Genomic DNA, 26735 nt, shown 5'->3' with positions numbered 1-26735 from the left:
TTCCCTGGAGCTCATCCTCTTCCCTGTGGCGGTGAAAGCGGACGTATTCGCTGCTGTCACCTCTCTCTCTCGCTCTCTCTCTCCCCCACCCAACTCTGCTGTCATTGATCGATAACCTTTCTTTTATAGCCTGGGCTAATCGATCATGAAGGACACGACAGCGCGAGACAATGGCAAGCTGATAGCTGTGCCAGGACATCACGGATTAGAGTCTCTCCGAACCGCAGAGCCGCAGCCGCTTGCACGCTAATACCGGATGAGAATGGCAGGAATATGATCGAGCGATTGCAAAAGTCATTCCAAAGTGGAGTGAAAGACAGAGCTAGCATGTTGGAGCTCTAGTCCGGAATTTACTCGCAATCTGTTTTACCCGCTGTTTGCTGAGGCAGAACTTTTAAATGAAGGCGATTTGGTGAGCTACTTGGCTTCCCAGCGGCTCATTTTCTGAAATACATCGTTGACTTCTCCATGGCGAAAAAAATAGCAAATCAGCAGTATTTGCATGCCTGTCTCTGTTGGAGTGCATCTTGGTGGTGCAGATAAAAAAAAAAACTGGGATGAGACCCAATGCACATGCTCAGGCTGTCTCCTGGCCAACATTGAGGAGTGGCTACTGCTTGAGCTTCCATGTAAAAAAAAAGAGGTCCACAGAGTCATTGTTCATATTCTGTCACCTTATACCTTGCCTTATTACGGCAAGCATCCAGACGCTAATTATCGGGCCAGATATGGATATGTGATGACCATGCTGTACTGCTGCAAAGATCTCATGAGAAACTTTCATTTCAGTTCTTTATTCTGACTCTCAGATCTGTTTAGACTTCACTGCTCCAAAAAGACCAGATAAATCTCAATGCACAACAGAAAGCACAGATGTGTTCAGGTTTTGTGCAGTTAAAAACACATCATGGTGTATGTAAGAGCAGGTGAATTTAGTTTCTCAGAGATGATGTTGACCAGCAGGAAATGCTCAGCGAAACTGACCTCGTCTTTTAGAGTTTAATGTTTTAGCAGAAGGTTTAAAAGGAGTTGCTTTTACAGACTTCTTCGGGTTTTTTTTTTTTTCCCATATATTTCAATTGACTGGAAGTGTTCAAATGATATGCTAGACAAAATAGCTTGAGCTAACACAATGCTGTGTAAAGAAGCACTTGGCCACATCTTTTCAGCAAGTAGTAGCTCAGTGTTCAATTTACTACTCAATCCTCAAACCCGGCATTCATCAAATGCTAAAACCGTGCAAAAGTATATAAACAACCCAGAGCGCAGCATGAATCATTTGACAACATGATGGGGGTGTGGGGGGGTGTGTGCTTTTTTTCTCCTCAGCTTTACTTTCCACATGATACTTTCATACTTTTACTCAAGCAGTGTTTTAGCTCATTTCACTGAAGTAGCTATTTTAGCTCAGTTCACTAGTGCTGATGTTAAAGAAATCAGATTGCATCAAACGAGGGGATGAGTAGCAAACAGGAGCGATATGTGAAATCTTATGATTGTTGTTTGTTCAAACAAAATGGCGGCGCTTTGACTGAAAGTACATTGCTGCCATGCCTCATCTGAGGAAGATTACACGGAATCACATAATCTGATAGGAAATATTTATTCCTCTATTTCAAGCTGCTTGAAAGCTGGCACGTGTATCCCGAAGCCCTCTTTTGGAGTTCTGCTTGTCCATATTCTCAGAAACTAATGCCAGTTTAAACAGTGGGAGCAGAACTGCATCATGTGACACTGAATCTTCAACTGAATAAACAAACAAGTGATATTACATCTATATGTACTATTCTAGAGGGTTATTGATTATTAACACTAACTGGTTAGTGTTTGATTTTTGAAAAACCTCTCTTTAAATCTAAAATGGGGAATGTGGGAGCTTAGTGGATAAGGGGTTGGACTATCGGAAGATTGTGAGTTTGAATCCTAGGTCCACCAACCTGCCACTACTGGGCCCCTGAGCAAGGCCCTTAACCCTCAATTGCTCAGTTGTATAAAATGAGGTAAACTGTAAGTCGCCCTGGATAAGGGCATCTGCCAAAATACCAATTAGTAAATACTTTTAAATGTAAGGTTAGAATTTTCATTTTGAGATGCTGATAATGACAAGGATCATGATGACAGCAGCAAAAGAAACAGAGCTCATGGATGTGTTTAACATCACTGTGCATGACACTGATTTAAAGCTTGATGTGGAAACCTGATGGAAAGGGACGTATCATCCTTAACATCTGCGAACAATGCCACATGCTCTGCAAGTATAGCCTGTAATCTTTACCCTTGTCTTGTCTATTGTAGTTAATAAAAAATAAAGAAATAGAAATAATTATTGTAATGGATAATTGATAAATTACGCTATAAATAAACGTAAATAACTAAATTGAATGTATTTAATTGCTTATTACAACATTTATTAAATTATTTCTGTATTTAATTATTTATTTCATGCGGAGACCTTGGTACACGCCATCGAAATAATTAAATCTGTCAGCACCATCCATCAAAACCAGTGGGTAGAATCTACCATCAGATTGGATCAACTAGATGGCAATCATGACTACTCGAGGTCAGCGTCATCAATACCAGTTTGAGTCATTAAAGCCTGAATTAAGTCAGAATTACGCTTCTATACAAACAGGATTCTGACGCCTCAGAGCTTTGGAAAAGCACGTCAGATGGGATGAACCATGGCAATTTGGAGAAGTCTTTCTTGGAAACTAAAGCTTTAAAACTGCCAGTTCACCTCCTCTGTGATTGACCTGTAGAGACGGCAGGGACTGGAAAGCGGCAGGAGCTCTGACTGTGTCTGACACCACATCTCCTCCCCAAATAAGTTTATCACTGATTTTGTTGGTGATAGTGAGTCACGGTGAATCAGAATCAATCATAATGAATCGTTTTAATAGCTAGGTAGACATATCTTTCTTTTACATCACATAGTTTGCATATGAAAAAAACACTGAACTGATAAAAAAAAAATAAAAATAAAAAAGACCTCCACTATTCACTCATTAAAATGGTTTTTAATAACTGTTGGTCAGTTGGAGCTTCTATTTATTTCTAATTTTACTAAATGGGTATTTAATCAATTATACATATGCAATATCCAATTAAAAGGTAAATGAATTAATTATGCATTTAATTACAATTTATATTGGCACCCATAGCCAATATGAAATAAAGAGAGGGTTTGCAAGTGTAATTAAGTGTCTGACTGCGCTGCCAAACATGTTCACTATTAAAAATTTTCCAGGAACCCCAATCGTTTAACTTTATTTTGGTTGGTGTTATTCAAACCCTGACCCAGAGCATGCAGTGGATAAACCAGCGTGTGGATCTTTTGGTTTACGTTGAATCTGTCACCTTTACATGGACATGTTTTCTGGTAGCTGTATCATTTGTTTACAGAGATCTGTCCTTTCTCCTGTGTGAATAAAGCTGTGTTGTGTACTCTCCCTCTAAAGAGGAATCAGATGCCTTAGATAAATATACATGACATGGGCTTTTCCTGTGATATTTAAAGAGCTTACTATCAATGTAGTGTGTCAAGTCTGTATTGACAGTGGGGATTAATGTGGTGTCTGGCAGAACATAAGCAAAGAAAGGGTCTGAACCGAGCCCTGTCCTCATGCACCATACTACTGCTGCTACACAGTGCAAATGGACTCTTTAACGAAAGAATAACTTTACTTTCAACTATTCAGAAATCATCAGTGATTAACGCTTGATACTGACTGCATTAACACAGTAATCTATTTCACTGCATCTACCTTTTATAAATAATATCTACTTCTTTAAAATGGATTTTATTTGAGGATTATGTACTCCTGAGATGCCAGCTTCAAAGGAATTGTTATTATTCATTAAAACTAGTAAAAAATAAAATATTATGCTTATGCATAATGGAGTGAATTTTTTTATAAGCATGAAAAGATTCCTTCTAAGAGAACACTATTCCATTTATTTATTTATTTATTTATTTTTACCTTATCACCACCACTGAAATTAATTTTTGCAAAAAAAAAAAAAAAAGAGTTTCTGAGCTTTGGTAAAAATCCTCCTCACTGTGTTTGGCAGTCTGCTCATGTGCTCTTAAAGAGCTGGAACACTTTCAGCCATCAGAAACTTTGTTTACAGTGAATTTGATGGTATTTTGTTTACACGTTATAAAATTTATGGACTGCCAGCAACCATGTCACTTTAGTGCTGAAAGTTCTTTGGATTCTCCAATGCTGATGCATAACAAGCTGATTTTACATGAGTGCGACCTCATATTTGTTCCCCTAGGGAAACAAAAACTGGTCAAAAACGATAGAATAGAATTGAATAAGAGAAATGTACTGTAAGTATTTACATTTGCTTGGGTGAGAAAATGTCATCATCGCGTATAATATTCTTCTAGGGGTGCCAATAATTCTGAAGCTAACTGAACAAGTCTTTTTTGGTTTCTTTCAATCAGTAGCCACTCTTAGCAACACAATAATAAACTTTCACATTTATTTTCCATTCAAAATCCATCGTCTGATTCAGCTTCCTGTGTGGACCTTTAACTCACCTGTTACTAACAGGTAAGCATGCAAGCCTGTGTGTTCCTGTCATACTCTCACCAAGGGGGACAAGGACAAGACTGAGTCAGAGGCATAGGAAGACAGGATGAGAGGCCAGGGACATGAAGAAGACTCATTAAGCCCTGTCAGTGAAGCAGTGGGCACCCTCCGTCTCCTGGCAACACGATAAGTAAAGGCTGTCACCTAATCTGGCCCACTGGCGTCGGCCTCACCCTCTTATTTGCGTTATTAATATGCATGCTAATGCGCCCATTTTATGGCTCAACAGTTTGGATTCACTTTAAAATCAATTATCCATCTGGTAAAGCCGCACTTTGCACGGGCTGAGATGTGTATTAATTTCAGCAAACATACATGAGGCTTAACACAATAAAGATAAATGGCTCGATTAGGTGTGGTAAACACGAGAGCTCCGAGTGCAGCTCTAATGAGATTTTGGCACATAAGGAATTACAGTTCCTTGAATAATGAGCCTTGTTGATTTTTGTATGCAAATTACCAAAAGGAATGTTTCGCTGTCCTGCTTTTCCAATTTCATTTAGATAAGAGTGTGCTGCAAGCGAATGAACTCACATACTCTTAACTCACTCGCTTCCTCATTGCGTCTCCCACTTCATTCATTTCATCTCCTTCGTTTATTCTGTTTGTTCAACATTGGCCCACTGATCTGCTATAACTTCTAATAAGGTCAAGGAATGCTCTTTGCTAAGAATTTCATCAACCTCAAATGGAGTCAGGTTGAAGTGCGCTGTCGATGGAGCGAGAAATTCTAATAATGAAACTAATAATGACAGCACTCCTTTCCTAAATTCTAAAACCCAGACAGGATTTCTGAGATAGTTATCTCTGTAGAACGTAGTTATTGGACTTGATCCAACACCTCCTGTAGGCTTAAGCCTAACGCCTAACCCCTGTCCCTTTACCCTAAAACCTGGTTAATATCTGATGTGTAAATTTGTGTGCAAGTTTCAGAAGCAGCAGCAACATGAGTGGCACTGCTAACACACTTCACCTGCTTAGCATGTATAAATCTGAATGTAAAGCACCATCCACTAAAGAGCACCTCAGCACCAGAACACTCCTGACCGTCAAGACGGATCTGGCGATTTCCTGCATCCTGACAAGCTTTTTCTTTTCTTCGCTGTCAACAAATCAGAGCTGTATCTCTAATCAAAAACCATAACCTTACATTCAGAAGTATTTACTAAGCTAGAAGGTTTAGACATATGCCAGACAGAGCTTTCAGTGGGTCTGGAGGCATAACATTACGACCACCTGCCTAATATCGTGTTGGTCCCCCTTTTGCTGCCAAAACAGCCCTGAGGAATGGACTCCACTAGATCCCTGAAAGTGTGCTGTTTGTATCTGGCACCAAGATGTTAGCAGCAGATCATTTAAATCCTGTAAGTTGCAAGATGTGGCCTCCATGGACCGGACTTGTTTGTTCAGCCTTCGCTCATGCTGCCCATGACCCTGTTGCTGGTTCACCACTGTTCATTCCTTGGACCACTTTTGATAGATAGTGACCACTACAGACCGGGAGCACCCCATAAGAGCTGCAGTTTTGGAGATGCTCTGATCCAGTTTTCTAGCCATCACAATTTGGCCCTTGTCAAACTCACTCAAATCCTTGCTCTTGCCCATTTCTCCTGCTTCTAACACATCAACTCTGAGGAAAAAATGTTCACTTGCTGCCTAATATATCCCACCCACTAACAGGTGCCATAATGAGGAGATAATCAGTCTTATTCATTTCACCTCTCACCTCTCATTTCACTTGATCGGTGTATATGGTACATATGGATGCATTGATGCTATTTACATTGGTTCTGCGACATGTAGGATTCATTTCTGAGGACAAAGGTAAATGCTCCAAAACACAACAAGATGCATGCACCATATGCGCCATACACATACATATGGGATGCTGTACAATGCAGAACAACAAGCACACTTATCCAGTCTGAAAACACACTGAGCTGTCTTCACACCCTGGACTTTTAGTTACTTTTGACTCCATCCATGTCAAATCAGGACCGACTCCATCCCCAAGACTTTGTGTTCCACAGTGATACTTGGGATTTCCTCATTATTATGTAAAGATTGAAAAACTAGATGAAGTCACCTCAGTTGTGTTTATATATTTTAAAAAAAATCTCTTTTACCATCTCTTCATGTCAGAGAGAGAAAGACACAGGAAGTACAACCAAGTGAAACGTGTTTAACATAATTTTGGTTCATTGAGCTCTGGAGCAGCGAGTTTTGCCTGGTGGGTGTGAGTTGGGGGCCTGGTGCACTTGTCCGGAGCGCTACTTTCTGAATATCAATAACATATTTCACACTGGCCTGGGCGAGGATGCTTCATCAAGCCAAATTACGGGCAGGACGACCTCTCCTGCAGCTTCCCCATTAGCTACCGTTCGCATTCTGCACCAGGCATCAAACGATTTATTTGCTTCAGTTACTTTCAGCAGCCGATCAATCTCATAGTCATTATCTCTTGTCACTGGAGCTGTTTGGGGAAGAGATGCTGGGAGGAAGGGAATGGGGGGTTTGATATCTGCAGCTGCATGTCCTGTCCTCAGAACACACGTCAAAATTGCAGGCAAAGACCACAGACGGGCTTAGAGGATGTCATGAGCTCAAGAGAGAAAAATAGAGAGAGAGAGAGAGAGAGAGAGAGAGAGCAAGAGAGAGAAAGAGAGCACGAGATAGAGTAAGCGAGAGAGAGAGAGCAAGAGAGTGTGAGAGAGAGACAGAGAGAGAGCACAAAAGAGAGAAATAGAGAGAGAGCACAAGAGAGAGAAAGAGAGCACTAGATAGAGTAAGTGAGAGAGAGAAGGAGAGGCAGAGAAAGTAAGAGAGAAAGCAAGAGAGCAAGAGAGAGAGAGAGCACAAGAGAGAGAAAGAGAGCACGAGATAGATTAAGCGAGAGAGAAAGAGAGTAAGAGAGAGAGAGAAAGAGAGGCAGAGAAAGCAAGAGAGAAAGCAAGAGAGCGTGAGAGAGCGAGTGAGAGCAAGAGAGAGAGCGAGAGAGAGATAGAGAGAGAGAGCACATACGTATGGGGACACAGTTCCACACTGTTCCTGAGCGAGGCTCCCATCACAAATGCTAAGAGATTTCCACTGGCAAGACTCTGGTGGAGATGGCAGCCGTGCGTGGCCGTATTAACTGGAAAGCCGTGCCAGCGCGAGTGTGCCAGTCGTGCTTCTGTCTCTGAGGAGAACATATTGAAGGCTGCTGCCTTTTTTCTGTCTGCCTCTTTTTATCACACTGACGTCTCGGTTTCTTCTTCTTCTTCGAGTCATGAACTTCAGTCCCTCAGACTTCCGAGGAGCGTCGTGAAATCAAAATGCTTCCGGGTTTCGAATGGATTAATGGCATGCTGTTTTTATAAATTATATTTCTCAGCACAATGAAATATCGATCCATCTCCTGTATGTCAGTGACAGGTAAATGCTAGCACTGTTATTATACTCCCACAGCACTGTCGGTAAAATGTACATTTGCTTCCCTAACGTGCAAACATTATATAATGTCCTCTCAAAGGTCCAATTATGTACTTAAATCATGTTCTGCTGCAATTCCATTTCTCTACTAAAACATACGGTAGGACACCCACCTCAGTGACAAAATTAAAAATCCCTGTTACACTACCGTTTTCTATACGTAATATATAGTTACAGAGAAATTGAGAAATGCATGACTCAAAACACAAGTACAAACTATCTAACACGCTACTCTAAAATGCCACAAAGCTGTTAGATACAAGCCTCATAGAAAATACTGCAGTACTTGGATGTAACCCACATCACGGACCTCCTACAGTAAGACTTTTCTACTAAATCTTATGTTAAAATGTTAATACATTCGTACAAAGTATGATTATAATCTTTTTTTTAGCTTTTTATCATGCCTAGAGTAAGAGTGGATAAGCAAAAACCCTCTTTTTCTTACAAATCTCCCTACTCATGGAAAATATCGCTGAACCACCTTGTATCTCTGACTGAAATTTAAATTACTTCTGAATGCCAATCTGTCAGATACCTGCACAGATTTTTAAGATTATTTACTACGCTGTCAGTGTGTTTGTACTGATAACTCTATCTGCTGTCTAAATGTGTTTGCATTTCAGTATTATATCCCAAAATTGGGTTTCATCTGCTCCTTGCCAGGTGTTCTTTGCAAAAGAGATTGGCTTTACCCCCCCTGTGACACATAAAGGCTATTTAATATGAAATGAAATAATCTGCTTAAATTACATTAAAGCTGAGCAGTAAAATGATCACCTGAGAAAAGCAGATTGTGACATAATTTATCACAATATCAATGTTATAATAATATCAACAGCCCTTGTTGTGTAGGAACGGGAAAATTTCAGTTTCTGGTATGCAAATGACGCAAAAATCCCCCCTCCAAAGCAGTAGTAGAATTTCTTACTCAGCATTCCCATTCCTAGCATGAAGGCATCCATGGTGTAGGGTAGACCCCTGGCTCGCCCTCGTGTCCCTGGGGGAAACATCACCTCCTTGGGTTGAGCCTTCTTACATTCTACCTGTGGACACAGAGCACAGCAAACATCAGGCCTCCGCCCTTCTGCTGTGAGCATGACATAGAACACAAATTCACATTACTTGTATATATCTATTTTCCAACTCTCGACCCAGTGTCACAGTGAACGAATAGTTCTCCATTAAAGAACTGAAAGTACAACAAAAGAAATAAAAACTGCTTGTGTGTATGGAATTGCAATATTTATATTCCCCAGACGTTACCGCGGAGCCCCACTGGCTCCACAATGCTAACAGTGAGTTATATGTGTGTCTGTTTGGCGAAGCATGCCATGCAGTGTCTCCAGGCAAAAAGTTAGATTTTCTTCCCTGTTGTTTTTTTTTTTTTTTGCACAGAACTGTTCCCATCTCTCGCTCCGTTTCGCTGCTCTCGTCTGGTCCTCATCATTGAACCAATTCCACCCAGGGCGTTTTCTCCTCTGCCACCGCCCCCTTCCCTCTGCCTGAGCCTGCCACCATCTCACTCTCCTTTTCCTGCTGTGCTGATTGACATTTTGCCCTCTTCCTCAATGCACGGTTAAGTGTCTGAGATTTAAAAGAGCACGACACACAACGAGAGTCGGGCGGGACACGAACATCAGAAGCATCGAGGTGAAGCGCCATACTGGAATGGATACATGTTGGAATGAAGCTACGAGTCTAGTGTCCTCTGTCTAACACAACACCACTTTCTGTATCTATATCTGGTTGTGTTCCAAATTTCTGTAACAAGATTTCATTTTAAGGCCAGTGGCTGTGGCCTAAACTGGAATATTAAGTACAGACCCTTGATCTGTGGATTCTGGCTCGGATGGTTTTCGTTAAACTAGCTTTTAAATCCTACTCATGCAATTAGTACTTTTTTTTGCACATGCCCACAATATTATCTAATAGATTTCAATGGTTATATTTCTCTAAATATAAACAAATAGCCTAATTTAAACCACAGCCCAAGTAGAAATATCACATCTTTCTGTTTCCTGCATTATAGTAAAAAAAAACAAAAAAACTCCTGCTTGGGCAGCCATTTTTGTTGTATCCTACAGGATCCCAGTTATGATGCACAGCTCCACTCTCAACCAGACACCCTGTGGACATTTCCAGCAAAAAATAATAATAATAATAAAAAAAAAAAAAAATAGTGTGCCTCCTATTTATACCTGTATTTGTTTAGAACATGTTATCTATTCAGTCCAAATAATGTATTCCTATTCAGTTACAGCCCTGGTACCAGCTCCAAACAAACACATACTGCTCTGCAATGGAGCTTATCCATCTGGATGATTATTTCAGCCAATAGGAGATGAAAATGACAGGATGATGGAGTAAAGAGACTGACAGGATCTTCCCCTTCATTTGCTTTGAGAGTATTTGGTGTAGAAGCGAATAGCTGAAAGTGGAAATTGAGATGTGAGCTGCTCATCTCTCTACAGGGTTCTGCTTGGCGGAGCAGGCATCGTGATCAGGGCATGTCCGGCACATTACAGACGTCCACACGTTACAGACACATGTCTGCGTCTACAGCTGTCTCACTCCGCTCTGCTTCTCAAATTACAAAAAGACACCGTTTTCACCCAGCAAATCTTTCAGAATCCTGTTCTACATTCAATACACTTGTTGTATTTGTGAGACTTTTGTGCTGTGTTAACAGAATTGCAAATTAGACATGAAATTCAGCACTTTATGACTGGCCCTAATCACTAATTCAGATGTTTTGGTATGTGTTAAACTGTAGTAAGCCAAGTAAACTGAAAAAAATAAATAAATAAATAAATCACAAATGCCAGAACTAACCCAATTCCGGAACAAGTATTTTAAGTGCCAAGAAACACATAAAGTGCTCCTCAGTCTTATCAACACAACATGCCTTAATTAAACAATGAATCTGAGCAGTGTGTGGAAGCACACGCGTGAGAGGAGTGTGACGCGTGTAATTATATCAGTGTGTGGTTTCGGCGACAAAGCCTCATACACTTGGTGTGTTGCTAATGGGCACAGAAAGGACTTGCTTCTGATCTGCCTGCCATCAATGGGCCGTTAAGAGCCATGACTGCTGTTCCACATTATTACATAACTAATTAGCCAACTGGTTGAGGTAGGCCACTGATGAGCTCCTTTACTCGTTAATGGAAATATGAAGCTCGCGGCTAATGACGTGAAAGCACAGAACTGGGCAGCAAACTCTCCAGAGGAGGGTGGTGGGAGGATGAAGGTGGCAGAGATGAGGGTGTGGAAATGATGGAACTTGGAGGAGGAGCTCATCTTAAACGCAACTTAGATTGTTTGTGCGGTCTCACACAAGGTCAAAGAAATCCAGGAGATGGTTCCCATATTTCTCTAAAGTAGCTCTCGGACTGAAATGTTGTATATAGCTTGATGCTAATTTGGAACAAAACTTGATTTTCGCACTTGTTTAATTACATTTCCTTAAACAGTGAAGTCTGAACAGCACAAGCTGAGGGTTTCTCACCATCTGCAGCATGGACCTGCAAGTGGTTTAGCATCTGTTTCTATAAAGTTGTACTATACTGTAGAAATGAAAAGAGATGGGCAGATAAAGGGAAATGTGTTCAGCTATTTGTTTGCTTTATGGTTCTGCAGAAAACGGAAAATATATTATTTAGAGAGATCTGCTTCTAGATTTCCATACAAATCAGCTTCTTCACGTTTAACAAGTTTAACTCCAGAAGGCAGCATAACTTTTTACAGAACAGCACTGCATACTGTAGTGCAAAAAAAATCATTTCTTTTTATATATAGAACGTATTGCTTATGCAATTTAACAGTATTTATAATGGATTTTATAACATCTGTAATACAATCTGTAATGTAATGTAGTATTTATTTAAACTGCATTTATAACAGGATATGTGGCTATGTAACATACACAATTCTGTACCTGCCTCTATAACTGTGTGGATATTATGGCTAATCAAATGACTCTATGTATAAATGTAAGATCGATATCTTTGTAATACATCATAAAAGCTTTACTGCGTATTCTGAGATCCTTTTCCCAGCTCTTCGTGGTAGCCTAGGGTGGTTATTTGAGTTACTGTATCCTTCCAGTCAGCTTGAAGCAGTCTGGTCCTTCTCCTCTGACCTCTCTCAATAACAAGGCATTTCTGACCCCAGAACTGCAGCTCACTGGAGATTTGTCTGTTTTGTCTGTTTCTCACACCATTCTGTCTAAACTCTGGTGACTGCTGTGGCTGAAAATCTCTGGAGATCAGCAGTTTCTGAAATACTTAAACCATCCCATCTGGTACCGTGAGCCATGCCACAGGATCACTGAGGTCAGATTTTTTCTCCATTCTGATGTATGATGTGAACATTAACTGAAGCTCTTGATCTGAATCTGCATGATCGTACACACTGTGCTGCTGCAACATGATTTCCTGTTCGGAAAGCTGCGTAAATGTACAATGGAGTGTAATATATTCATTTGAGCAAAATAGATGCCAGAGTAAAGGACATATTGTCTATAAGGCAGACATTATAATAAGTTATGTATGTATTAGTATATAAACTATATAAACAAAGCCCTAACTACAGCTTTAGAAGCATTAGATATTATTATAGCTGTTGTATAACTTCTGATAATTGATAATGCACTGGATTATTTAAAAAACAGGATTATTTAAAATGCACTCTCGGTAACTTATACCGTCATTAAGACAAACCTTCTAACCGGTATCTTTTTTTAAGTAGCTCTTTTATATGATCGCACTCTCACACACATACTCATGTCTACCTGCTGGCAGGGTGTCCATGTTTAACATTAACCGCCTGGCCTTTCACCCATCTCTTAACCTACAGCTAAAATGAAACCAGCAGGAGAATGTGGGGCTAAATATCTACAGTTGACCGCAGACAGGATAATAGCTAAAGAAAGAGAGTTCAGTAGGCGGACTAATTATCAGAAAATGAAGGGTGCAAGAGCAGCCGTTCTGTAATGGAACAAAGAGGGCCATTAGAGTCTGTGTTCTTAGCGGCGGGTTGAAGTGAACAGGCTGAGGTGTGAGACAGGGCGGCAGGAGATCGGTCAGCTTATTAGCTGGCTGGTTAGATACGGAACAGATCCAATCTGTTAATCTGCTGCCACCAATGAAAAGACCTTCTGACATGTGATGTCATTTGCAGGGAAACTGCTATCTGAGAAGAAGGTGTGAAGAAATGAGGGGCGTGAGGAATCTTTTCAAAATCTTCCCACTCTGACCGCATGTCCGTCCTTTCTCAAACCACCTCCTGGAATCTTCTCCACCTCTTGTATATGAACTAAAAAACGACACACCTACTTCTCCTTCAGCAAGGATCTCACAAAGCAGCCAGAAATGTAGCGCTGATTCACTCCTTTAAACTGTATTTTACTCGCAGGATTGTAACACTGCACAACACCTTCTGCCTGCCTCCCTCCTGAGAACTGGTGACCAAATAATGTCCGACATGAAAGGCACTTAACCAAATGCCATAAATAAACACGCCTCCCAGACAAGCGGGCCCTTGGACGAAGGACACCTTCAGCAGCCCTGTCAAAATGACGACTTTAGGATTCCCGGCAGCGGCCCACGTATCGTTGAGAGCTGGCTGAGAAATCAGTCTCATTTCCACTGGAAAAATGAGCTTTTTTTTTTTTTTCCACAGGCAGACATACCAAGCAGGCGACCAACCAAACACTATCATTTACGTATAATATATCCATTACACTGTCCTGGTGGTGAAAATGAAAATAAAGAGGAATTGGTGTTGGTGGCAACATGTTTTGGTTACAATTACATCAATCTAGAAGATCTAGTACACAGCGGCTGCTATCATGGTGAACCAGTGGAGAAATCATGTACCAGTGAAGAAACGAGAGAATTAGGAATATTACATTCCCCCATACCAGCCAGCTGATCCCTGTCAACTATTTATGTGTGTACCAACACCTCTTATATTGTAATATAGTTGTATGACATATATTTCCAGCCCTTGAGATTACAAGCTAGAAGGCATAATAAACTCCACGCATTAAGATGGGAAAGAACCATCTGCAGACAGTAGCTCCGGCTGAAATGGATTCTCCTACTGTTAATATTAATCTCTGGCTCATCTAGCAACTGCAATCATATAAATGCTTCCCTCTACATCATTAGAGCTCCCTGAACTAAACAGATCTGACATTACTTTCACAGAGGTCAAATGTAGCACGCTTCACTCTTTATGTTTTTTTTTTTTTCCGTCCGGGGCGGGAAGGCTCTCGCAGATAAAACAGATATGATACTGGAGGAAACGGGATCAAGCCTGTGCTCTTTTTTTGCCCAGAGGCGGCTTAACACTGAGACATAATTCATGGCAACTTGAATGAAATTACATCGGAGACTTGGGGCTCCCGTACATTATTGATACACTTACAGCTCTTCCTTCTGACACAGAAATCTATATTTGCCAACAAAAAGAAAAGGCTGTCAGAGTCTCTTTATGCCCCACAAATAGAATGTCTGTTTCAGCTGAAACGTTACAATGAAAACCACATCCAGATGCAGCAACACGAAACCGGAGGCTAAACTCGCACAACCAAACAAACGATCCTCGGCTTCTATTTTTCATATGCGGTATTTAGAAAGCTGTAAATGCTTGGTGATTACCATGATATCATTCTTTATCAATGTGTTGTTTCAGCAAGGTCAGATACAAAGAGAACATTTCCCCTGCGCTCTCCCTTTTCTCTCTCTTTATCTCCGTCTTTCTTATTCCCTGTAATTTAAGAGGAGAAAGCACTGAAATGTCCTCTTTTCTCTGTTTTGACATTTCCTGATCTCAGTGAGCACTGCAGAAATACCATGTTCCATTACAACCGGCTAAATTACTGTGATCCTTTCAAATATCACAATCCCCCACTATTACCTCAAATAACTCTTAAGACACTACTGCATGAGTGTAAACACACCTACAGTCACCAAAGATGGCATGGGTACTGTAATAAACACTGGAATAGATTTGGGGAATAAAAAAAAAGAAAAAGAAATTTTGGACAAATTACAGGGCAGAAATCAACTGATCCGTTTCTAAACAGCATTTAACATTTCGTTTGTACATAAACAGAAGGTTGGTTTCGGATTTGTCTAACTTGGCCCTCAAAGACGCGGTTTTCGAGGAAAGAAGAAAGAGGAACGGAGAATTTTTCTCTCATCCTAAACTGCTACTTCTTTTCCACTCTCCTCACAGCGGTAGATTATCTTCCTATGATATTGCAGGCCAGTCCCTCAGCGTGGCGAGGTAGACGCCAAATTGGCCAGCCGACACTCTCGTCACTTATCATACATGCTAATGGGCCGAGTCGCAGCAGGCAGGCAGTGGGCTAGCTGGGCATCCAGAGCAAGCTGAGAGAAAGGTGGAGGAATATCTGGAGGAAATGAGAGTGGTAATCTCCACACTGCCCGCAGGAGGTAAGGACTTTGGTGCGGAGGACACAAGGAAAGAATTCACATCAGACTGGCACAGGCACAGAACACCATGGCACAGCGTCGCTCTTCACACACACTGGGTGGGAGTGACTGAGCAGAAAATTACTCAATAAAGTCCAGTTATGGAAAATATATATATATATCAAAAAAATAAAATCTGAAATCTGAAAATGAAAAGTAATAAGTGAAAAGTGTAAGAGTAAATGTATGTGTATATATATATATAGTGGATAGAAAAGGTCTACACACCCTGGGTAGTGTTTAGTTATGTAAATAAGGAAACAGAAATAAATCATGTCAGATCTCTGGCCACCTTTAATGTGATATAGTGATAATGTGATAACAAAATACATCCATCCATCCATTTTCTATACCCGCTTTATTCCTAATTAGGGTCACGGGGATCTGCTGGAAAGGCAGGGGTACACCCTGGACAGGTCGCCAGTCCATCACAGGGCCACTCATAGACAGACAACCACACACACTCACTCCTATGGGCAATTTAGAATTACCAATCAACGTAATGTACATGTTTTTGGACTGTGGGAGGAAACCAGAGTACCCGGAGTAAACCCACGCAGGCACGGGGAGAACATGCAAAACTCCACAGAGAAAGGCCCCTCCCTGTTCGAACCCGAGATTCGAACCCAGGACCTTCTTTCTGTGAGGCAACAGTGCTAACCACTAAAAATACAATAATTTAAAAACAAACATAAGCATGAGCACCTTTTTAGAACAGTGCATTTTTACATTTCGCTCAGTATAAACTCACTCTCAAAAGAAATTAACATGCACTCTGTCATTAATGAAGTCATTCTGATTAACCCAAAATAAAGATCAGCTGTTTCTGTAGGATTTTCTTGACCTTTATCAGATTGGGTTGATCCAAATTCATAGTTATCAATCAGGAGAGGGCTTCAAAAGAAATTTCTAAATTTAGATGTACCATGAAACACTGAAGCTCATCATCAACAAGTGGAAAAAATGGGGCACCACAGTGACATTATCTAAAATTGGACATCCTTACAGACAGGCTGCCAGGAGACAGCAACATTTAAGAAGCTGCAAGAATATCTGGCACGGACTGGTCACTCCCTGTATGTAACAACAATTTTCTTCACATGTCTAGATGGAATTTATTTATTCCATTCAAAATTTATTTAGCAAAACTATTTAGCAAAATGGTCTGAGGAAACCGAAGAAGAAGTTTTGTTTTAGCGTACTTCTTCACATGATGAAGCATGGTGGTGGCAACATCATGCTATAGACGTTTGGAATAACACAGTCAGAGCCCAGGTATAAATGGTATTGAAAATGTTTGGAAATACTTGAAGAGGGATGTGCACAGGATATACCCTCAAAAATTTGATAGACCTACAATATTTCAAAGAAGAGGAAGTATAGTGCAATGACATTTCCAAATCAATGTGTGCTGAGTTGGTAGAATTTCACCCTATGAGACTTACAGGGTGTGTATAATTATGCAACCAGATTACTGTACCTTTTTTTTTTTAAAATCACACCCTTGAACAATTCTATTTGTTTTTTTGTTTTTTTACTTGAATTTTCTTGTTTGCTAAATCACATTAAAGATCTGATCTGATTAATCTTCGTTTCATTCTGCAAAACCTGCAATTTGTGTAGAGGTGTGTAGACAGACAGAGAAACAGAGAAAGAGAAAGAGAAAGAGAGAGAGAGAGAGAGCAACGGTGAGTGAGAGAGTGAGAAAGAGTGAAAGAGAGAGAGCAAGAGTGAGAGAGAGAGAGAGAGAGAGAGAGAGAGAAAGAGAGACAGAGAGAGAGAGGGAGTGAGAGAGAGAACAAGAGAGAGAGAGAGAACAAGAGAGACAGAGTGAGCAAGTGAAAGAGCAAGAGAGAGCGAGTGAGAGAGAGAGAGAGAGAGAACAGACTATAACATGTCAGTGAGGACTTCCAGAGTGTTTATTCCACGTGAGGATCAGTCACGTCTTCCATGGTGTCAAACAGCACTCGCACTATAAATAAAGCTTCCTGACTTCTCGCTCGCACTAAAATTAGCCTAGTATTGAACGCACCTTCACTCACTCACTCACTCACACACACACACACAGTTGTCTGAGGTCAGAGAACTGGCCATGAACCCTCTCCTTCACCTCCACTGCCTGCTCATGCTCTGCCATTTTCCAACTGATGCAGCACAGAGACGGAGTGTTGGCTGTCCAGCTGTTTCACAGCTGTCTGAAACGGAGCAGGTGAACTGAAGCTCTCATCAAGTCTGTTCACTGTTAACCTCCTAACCTCCACCAGTGTAGGAGAGTGGAGAAGGACGACGGAAAAAAGGGCAGTGTGAGCCAGGAGTGTGTGAGTGTGTAACTTTAGCACCAGGCACCAAGCAAGAGATATTATGAGGAGCGAATAGGAAAGAAAGAAGGACACCTGACTATTTCAGCATCCACCTCTGTATTCTGTTTGCCTTTGAGTTCCACTGTGTAACTTGCGTTGGCTGAAGTAGTCTGTGGGTGGTTTTATGAGTATTCAAACAATGCTTGCTATTTCTAATGGAAATGATGGTCTTTTTCATTCTATTTCTGTGGTTCGAGAAGAAAAGGTTTGCTTGGTTAACTGGACCCAGGGACACAAGAGTACTTCAGATCACCATAATATGCGGAGGATCCTTAAAAGAAGACAGGACAGTGTTCACAGGGCTACAACACACTCGATAACTTATTTAAACCTCCATGAACCTTTACTCCAACATTTTTTTCCAGTAGGTGCAAGCCGACTGCTTTCCTCAACTTTAATGTAAGTTTGATATATCACCACTTTGACTGACACATTTATATTGTTGACCTTCCGTGATGTCGGACTTACATGAGAACGTTATGACAGCCATCTGTATATCAGATGACACATGCTGGAATAAATCTTTTAATAAATATTTATGTATGTTTATGTCAGCTGTCATGAGGGACTTTCGCAGGTGTCATGTAACAGCATGATCAAATTAAATATATGCTTGAATGTGAATGATAAATGAAACTAGGTGTATCCTGTAGATAAACTCGTCATTTAAACAGAACGGATCCAAGTTGACGTGGGAGCTCAAAAGCAAACATGTCCTCTCCCAAGAACGCAAAATCCGATTCTAGAAAAGGAGGAATTAAACAATCTGATTTGTTGAAGCCTGGGAAAAACCTTCACCTGGAGAAACTGACATTTTCTGTGAACTGTGACTGTTGAATAAGTTGCTATTATCTTCACTAAAGTAGTGATGTCAAAGCAGCAGACACACCTGATGTGTTTTCCCAGACTGCCTCATATATTCATTTCAAGAAATAAAAAAATAAGAACGGGGAAAAGAATAACGAAATGAGGGGGGGGGGGCATATTACAAATCTAGAATAAATAGAAATAATGTAGTGTTCAAAATATAATAAAACACCTAAATTAAAATAACTTTAATGTTTAACACACAAAAAGAAACAATCCACCACCAGGGAGGGTTGATGGTGAGAGTAATATAATATAGTATACTATACTGATAGAGTAGATGACAGAGCACACATGCACATGGTCCAGGATTCTGCTCTACACCAGACTAGATCAGGTCAAGGGCTCTACTGCACCAGCCTCTCGAATTTTTTTTAATTCAAGTACAGTGGCTTGTACGTCCGCAGCAGAACTGATCGGCACGCCTGGGGTCTGGGATGCTCCATTTTTTCCTGTGCTTGGAACCATTCAGAGCCACTTAAGGCCCTCCAGAGCCCTGGCAGCTTTTGAGTGGCCTTTCTGGGTCATCAGAGCCTCTCTAAAAAGAGCTCCTCCACTCACCCAAAGCTCAGGGCTAGTGGGTCACAGATGGTGCTCCTGGAGATGGCTGCAGACCAACCAAGTAGTGCACGTATTGAGCTGGACCTCCGCTAGCAGAGGGAGATCATTACTGCCGTTTTGCAAAATATTCATCATAATAACAATATTACCACGGATGAATTAGCAAGTCAAATATTCACACAGAGCTTGCGAGCGAACGATGCTTCAGAGACCACTTTGATCTTTCTGGCAAAAGCAACTCGACGACAGCATTTGATATCGCTAGGAAAACGCAAACACGGAGAAACAGTGGGATTTGCTTCAGAACTGCTTTCCAGTGTGTGCTCCTTCATGCCGTTCCGTGCTTTTACTGCCTAATACTCGACATATTGTCCAAGTTGACCAGTAAAAACGTAACAGAGTTGTCACTGTTAGATGGATGGAAGCCAATAATGGATGCAGCAGATGAATCTCCCTCCCTACCTCCACCCAATCATATTCCTTTTTTCCTTAAACTCCCCAACTGGTACTAACGATGCATGCAATCCCCCTATGGTCCAATTTAATGCTGCCAGTCGATGGATAGCCAGTTTCCTGCTCAGAGAGATCGACTGAAGAAGAAAAAAAGAATAAATTTGCTCAGTGCTCCCTGAACAATGAGAGAATTTGATGCAATATTATATAAAAATCAATAATGTGCTTGTAATGTGCATGTGGGTTTTGTAGGCAGCATCCAGTCTCCATGTGTCGCCCTGTTTCATCAGAAAATGGGGACTCGTTGCTTAACAAAGGTACTAGCAGTTTCAGTCACAGCTTTTTACATCTGCAAGGCAGTTGCTATGACAAGCCTGACAAGTCAGAAGTTTGAGGCCTGTAAGTGCCTTTTTATTTTACTTTTAAAGAATTCCATTCTGGCCTTCATTAGCGATTCTACGGCTTGGTGATGAAGTGGAATGGGAGAGGCTCACACACTTGCACTGAATTTAATGCTACACGGTGCATGGCAAAGGAATGCTTTGCTAGTCAAAATGGTGTCCTTACCGTCTTAGCCTCAGGGTCGCAACCCTGTCCCTCATGCACCATTCATTCGCAAACCCCAGGCAGGTGAGAAATCGAATAAAAAATTCAGCAGAAACCATAAAACAGTAAGCAGGGTGTCAAGTACCACACTTCTCACGCTGCCAAGGCTATGATTTTAAATCTCCCCACAATCTTTCCACCATACACTTTTAACAAGGGCCTTAAATGGATGCCAGCTCCTCTTCCAGCTCTCATTGGCTGACGGAATTGCAGCTAAAGGAGGAGACAGGTTGCCTCTCCCAGTCTGGTGGACAGGGCACCAAGACACAATTTCATGCTTTGTGGCCAGTGCACACCAATATCATGCCACAGCCCAGACCCAGGATGGCAGGGAATAGGGAAGACTCCTTGCTTCCCTGCTTCTAGGCCACCCAGTCAGTCTCCCAGCATAGCAGCTGTTATAACAACCGACTCAGCTTCTGCTATCAAATATTAATCCCGCCCCGGTCTGAAAAATTGAGGTGAAACTGACTTACCATTTTATTATTGATTTCATGAAAATGAATCTCACAGACTTTCTCCACCACATCCTCATTCTCGAAAGTTACAAAGCCAAATCCTGCAGGAGAGGGGAAGTAGACAGGAAGACAAGGAGGAGAGGGGGGAAAAAAGAGAGGGAAAGATGGGAAAAAGGAGAGGAGAGAAACAGAAAATAAAGCACATGATTGAAGTGAACTAATACAGAAGCCGTTAAATGAACAGGAAAAGCAACAAATATCTGTTGATTGCTAATATTGCATGGTGCAGACATAAATGAGTCATTGAGTCATGCAGCAATCTACACTTTATTGGCTCCTAATGATGTGCAAATTATGTATCCAGTACAACGCAGGGGCTCTTTTGCTGTTAAAGAGATGAAGACCTGGGCATTATTAAAATAGCTCTGAATGTGTTCCTCGGAGAGGCAGGAAGCTCAAAGCCCGTTTAATGAGATTCATAGAGCCAACCCTGCATCTGAATCCCATTACTAAATATTTGGTGTTTCTTTGCTGGTGTTTCAATGCATGACACACTATTTCCCATATAGCTAAATGTCTCAGCTAAGAGCTTTCTCAACCATACAAAAAAAAAATAAAAAAAATACTGTCTCGAAATCCTACTGTTTCACTAAGGATCCAGTGAATAACAAAAGAGCATTCAAACCTCCGGAGAGTGAACTAGTCATCGTAGAAATATTGTCTAAATTGGGAAATAACACTTACATACAGGCCAGTGAAGCATTCATACCCACACAAACGCAGACAGAAACACACCCACACAGCCATCAGTAATAGCTCAGAACCTCCCTTCAACAACCAGAGACAAAGCAAAGGGGAAGGAGAAAAAGGAAAAAAACAAAAGCTTGTGGCAGCCCGCTGCATTTAGACGCAATGTCTGGCTTTTTGGAAAGTGCGAGATAAGCCTGAGGGTCAGCGGGTCAACGTGGTTGAGAGAGAACCTAAAACAGGAAGCCGCGGAGCCCTCTTCATGCCTACTGTGATAAAAGCAGATAAAAAAGCAGGAGGGTTGATAAGAGGGCAGCAGATAAACAATCCTCCGGGCTGTGCTCTGACTCGACGTGACCTCTGAGTGATTATAAGTACAGTTCTTTTTGTTTGGGGAGGAGAACGTTTACCACTGTATGTGCTCTTTGACTTCATAACTACCAGCTTTTTTTTGTCTCCTCTGGGGTAAAGAATGAACATTTTTCGAACTGAAACTGTTAAAGTATCAGGAGGTCACTGGATGGTGTACTAATATCTGTGGCATGAGTCAGAGTGTAAATATACAAGCCCTTCATGTCGGAACACGGGAAAGGTTAACGGCGGTCATTTCTGTATGTACAGACTAGAAGGTGATGTATGGTTATTGCCCTGATGTCACTTGTACAAATTCCTCCTTTGGCTAAGAGGAAGCTCTTTTCCTCTTCCTGCCAGGGTGCGGCAGTGTCTCCGGCTGACATCCCTGAAATGATGTGAGTTATGGGAGCCTCCGGCTCGGGTTCTCATGGGCGGATATTGGAGTGCAATTTGCAGCCAATTACCGTGACCTCTCCTCTGACAATGGCTTCCTGTATGAGCCCATTAGGGCATCCTCTTGTTGCCTGAGGCTGATGCTTGGCTAGAGGCTGGACCATATCCCATTCTGCACTCCTGGCTCTGATGTATAACCCTCGATATGTCTGTCCTGTTCTCTTATACCTTCTCACCTTTCCTGGTAAGCCCTTGGGTGACAGGCATATGGACCTGAGATGCTAGCTCTCTGATGCCTCAATCTCTCTCACTTGCTTTCTCTCTATACCTGACGCGTCCACTCTGTTTGACAGATCCGCCTGTCTCAACCCGGCCACCCTGGGGCCATTTCCACATCCACTGCTTTTATACCTTTAAACACTGCAGAGTCGGCCTGCTGCGTCAGCTAATCAGAAAAGATGTCACACTTTCCTATCTGCGGCTCCGGTCACACTCTCTCAGGGCCTGATTATCCCATTCTATGATCCATTCTTCTTCCTTTGTTCTTTGCCTGCATATTGCTGGAATGGCAATAACCATATGTTAAAAAAAAGTGAGAATGAATAACAAGCTCAAAAACAATTTAATGATAGAGTTCTTTTGTGTTTTCTCAGGAAACGTATGAGTTTAAATCATACTATGGGTGCCTGAGTAAAGTAAAGCGTAAAGCCAGTCTGGGGAAAATGTCCCTCTTCTGCTGGAAGACATTTACATGTGTCTGCAGCCCGTGCCTTGATGGGGCTGCCTTTGAAATCATGAGAAGCAGTTAGTTTTCCATCTTGGGCCTCCGCACCCTTATCAGTCGCCCAACGACCACTTCTGACAACCAACAAATCAGCTGTCAGGAGCAATTTCTCAGCAGATAGGATGGAGGCAGCAGGAGCAGGGTGGTGGGGGCTGCTGGGAGCTGCTGTACCTGCTGTACTCTGGATAAGGTAAGCCTCACACACTGCTGGATAAGGTAAGCCTCACACACAGCATCAACACAACCTATATTACACACCTCACAAACCAAATGAGAGCCATTTGTATTTGTTGGAATATAAATAACTCGGTGAATATGTGAAGGTAGCAAAGCACATGCATTGCTGTGTACTAATTTTAGCAATATGTCATATACCCGTGATAAATAAAGCGCCGCTGTATTATGTGCTAAAAAAGCACCGAGCCGTCATAGCTCAAGCAACTCAGAACAATTCCCTTCATGCTCTGTCTTAATTAGCGCACTCAGATTGTACAAAACCTTGTGTGAGGGATCAGGTAACGATCTCTCTGGCCATCTGTGTCAGAGTTCAGGGCGGTATCGGCAGAGTGAGCTCCCAGCCCGGCACTGGACCTGGCAGCCAATCAAAAGCACTCCGGGCTGCTTAATGACAAGGCTGACTAGCGCAGTGGCTAACAGGATCTCTTAATGAAGAATGCGATACGCTGAGGCCTCTCCACAGCCCTGGCAAAGTCAGACGAAGGAGAGGGCACAACAGAACAAAACAACATCTGCTTCTGTGTGTCAGCAGCATGGAGATCTTTGGGTTTTCTGTCTGTAACCCCCAAAAGGATCATTCCATTCATTTAGCCATCCATGTGAACCGAGCAAGCTGTTTGCAGGCATCTGAAAGCATTTCTGCTGTACTTACCCAAAGCGACAGGGTGCTACTGAAACATCATATGAAACGTCTGTGCATTTAAAGGTGGGGGGGGGGTATTTCTCTCCTCTATTTTCCCATCTTAAACTTTTTTCACGATCCCTCAATGACAACATGTGGATTTCCAATCTCGGGGAGGATAATAAGTGTTAGTGGCTATTACAGAGGTGTCTGGGCCGCATCTCACACTTATTAAGCAGAGAGCGAGGCAGGCCTGGTCTCTGCAGACACGCAGACATTCACAGCCTCTTACAAAACAAAGAGCCTCCGCCACGCTTAATGCCAGTCCCCCTCGGAGCCCAGCACAAATAAAATTAAAATGCTAAATCAATGAGTCTTCCACTGACCTTTGCTTAAACAGCTGAGGGTGCCCGGAGCAGTTCGATGTATTTGAAGGGAAGAGGTACACAACCAAATCAGATATTATTACCAATGCGGCATATCCTTCCCAGAGGAGAGATGGGACATAGATTGCATGTTGCATATTAAACAAGGAAAAAGCTGCGCTTTCCGGATGACTGCCTGCAGTCTTTCTCAAAAGCATGCGCACACACACTAACACACACAAACACACACAATTTCAGGTACACCTCCACATACACAAAGTGAGACCTTATCATTATTAGAATCATTTTCAGTTTGCAAAACTTTATCCACCAACATGACTTCCTCCTATTAATTTTTCATCTTTCTATTACTCAGATCATAATTTCAGTCTGAGTGAAATTTTTATGACCTACACACACACACACACACACCATGTGGCAAATTAAAGAAAGAAAAACAACATAAAGTGTATTAGTAAAGTGAACAGTCAGAACTGTAGTCTATGACACTGTACAGGATGGATGAACACCATTCTTCTGAAAATTATTCCCTCAACTGGAAATATTCCCTCAAACCGGTGTTTTGACAAGAGTGCTGTCCAATATGTAGCCCCAGAATCTCCCACTGTGAAGGCTGTAGCATATGATTTACATAAGTTTCACACTTATCACACCATTCAGTGAGCTGAGTGGAACGTCTTGTGGATTGGGGGTGGAGTCAACTATAAAGAGGCCACTCCCACCAGGATAGGAGTCTGTCACTTATATTAACGTTGTATTAATTTGCAGTGGATCTTCATTTTAAGTGAAAAAATGGAACCCAAAGAACGGCAACCTTTGTATCTTGACGTCTATTTATATAAAGATAGATAGATAGATAGATAGATAGATAGATAGATAGATAGATAGATAGATAGATAGATAGATAGATAGATAGATAGACAGACAGACAGACAGACAGACAGACACACAAAGACCTCAAGTACCTTGGTAAAATCAAAAAGCCAGAGTTGATTAATCTTTCCGTACTCTGATAAATGAACCCATAATATCATCCATTAATAATGAGTGCAGAAAGTAGCAGACATAAAATAAATAAATAAAAAATCTGTCAATGCACCTTATTTTTTCACCCTCCCGGATATCTCCATAGCGGATAGCGCTCTCTTGTACCAGCGTGTGAGGGGCGAGGCTCTATTGTTCAGCAGTGAGAAGTCTTCAAGGAACGCTGACAATGATCCTTAAGCGTCAATAAATAGATTGGCATGCATTGATGGGAGTTTGTGGCCTTATTTACACATCCTCTTAATCAAAAAGGAGACGAGAGGAGAGAAAAATAGCCTCTCTGTAAGCTCTTTGGAACTAGGAACCCTTGTAAAGTAAATGAGAGTAGACAGAGTAATCGATTGTAGTAGCAGCCATCCCGCTACATTATAATGACTTGGATGAGAGGCGCCTTGAACAGAAACAAGCCTGAAACAGCAGCGTAAAAAAGAATATGTAAACGTTTCTGGTGAGAAATATAGTCACCGACAGGCACTCTATAAATCTATGTGTGTGTGTGTGTGTTTATGTGTGTGTGTGTATGTCTGTGTGTGTGTCTGTGTGTGCGTGTGAAAAACCGAAGCACAAATACGAATTCGAACAGCTTTTCAGGTGTGTATTATAAACCCATTTGAGTTTCCTGAGCAATAAAATGCTTCTTTTATGAGTAAAAGTTTCTACTAAGAGGTAAAAAAAAATCAAAGCTGTTTTGAATTCTTCCCTGACTGTTTCCAAGGAGGACAGAATCTTCACTAAGCCTTTTATCGAATCTGCAGCGATGCCTCAAAGAGCTTTAAACTCCAGGAAGCATATACACTTCCTGCACTGATCAATCGCCATGCTTTACTGAACACGGTGTTTGCTGAGGCCTCTGCAGAGTTTTAGTTTCTGAAAGGTGGTTTAGGAGGCAGCTGCAGACCCAGAAACACACCCATCTCACCAGTAATACCATGGATAGAGTTCACTAGCCATAAATCACACTTCACAAGGAGAGCTCCATTACTCCTATCATCCGTGCTGCTATTCAGCTTTAAAACCCTGAACTCACAGGCAGTAAAAAGCTACGACTGGAAACAGAAGTGGACACAAGTTCTATGTGAGGACGCTGATTTTAATAAAAATAATAATAGTGGCACGAGAGTGTCCTTCTTCTCACACAGTGGGGTAAGATTTATAGTAACATTAGACGGCCCAAAAGCCACCTAAAAAACCCCAACTACCGTGCATTTCCAAGGAAGCCATTCGTTCCTAATGGCTAATCATCTAACTCCATCCTCCCTCATTAAAGAAGATGGATGATG

At 41.6% G+C, this 26735-nt stretch overlaps 1 protein-coding gene across 11 annotated transcripts in view; it reads right to left on the bottom strand.

Annotated features, from left to right (window-relative positions):
* msi2b (musashi RNA-binding protein 2b) overlaps positions 1–26735 on the bottom strand; it is a 246492-nt gene that overhangs the window by 49646 nt on the left and 170111 nt on the right. For all 11 annotated transcript variants that reach the window (XM_058413320.1, XM_058413327.1, XM_058413323.1 and 8 more), the window contains exons 8-9: positions 20907–20989; positions 9007–9121 (exon numbers count right to left, since the gene is read on the bottom strand). In XM_058413320.1, the coding sequence (XP_058269303.1) occupies positions 9007–9121; positions 20907–20989 (198 nt within the window). The remainder of the gene's footprint in view (positions 1–9006; positions 9122–20906; positions 20990–26735) is intronic.

Source organism: Hemibagrus wyckioides, linkage group LG17, assembly GCF_019097595.1.
Source record: "Hemibagrus wyckioides isolate EC202008001 linkage group LG17, SWU_Hwy_1.0, whole genome shotgun sequence".
Classification (NCBI taxonomy): domain Eukaryota; kingdom Metazoa; phylum Chordata; class Actinopteri; order Siluriformes; family Bagridae; genus Hemibagrus; species Hemibagrus wyckioides.
This window is presented reverse-complemented; position numbering and strand designations above follow the sequence as displayed.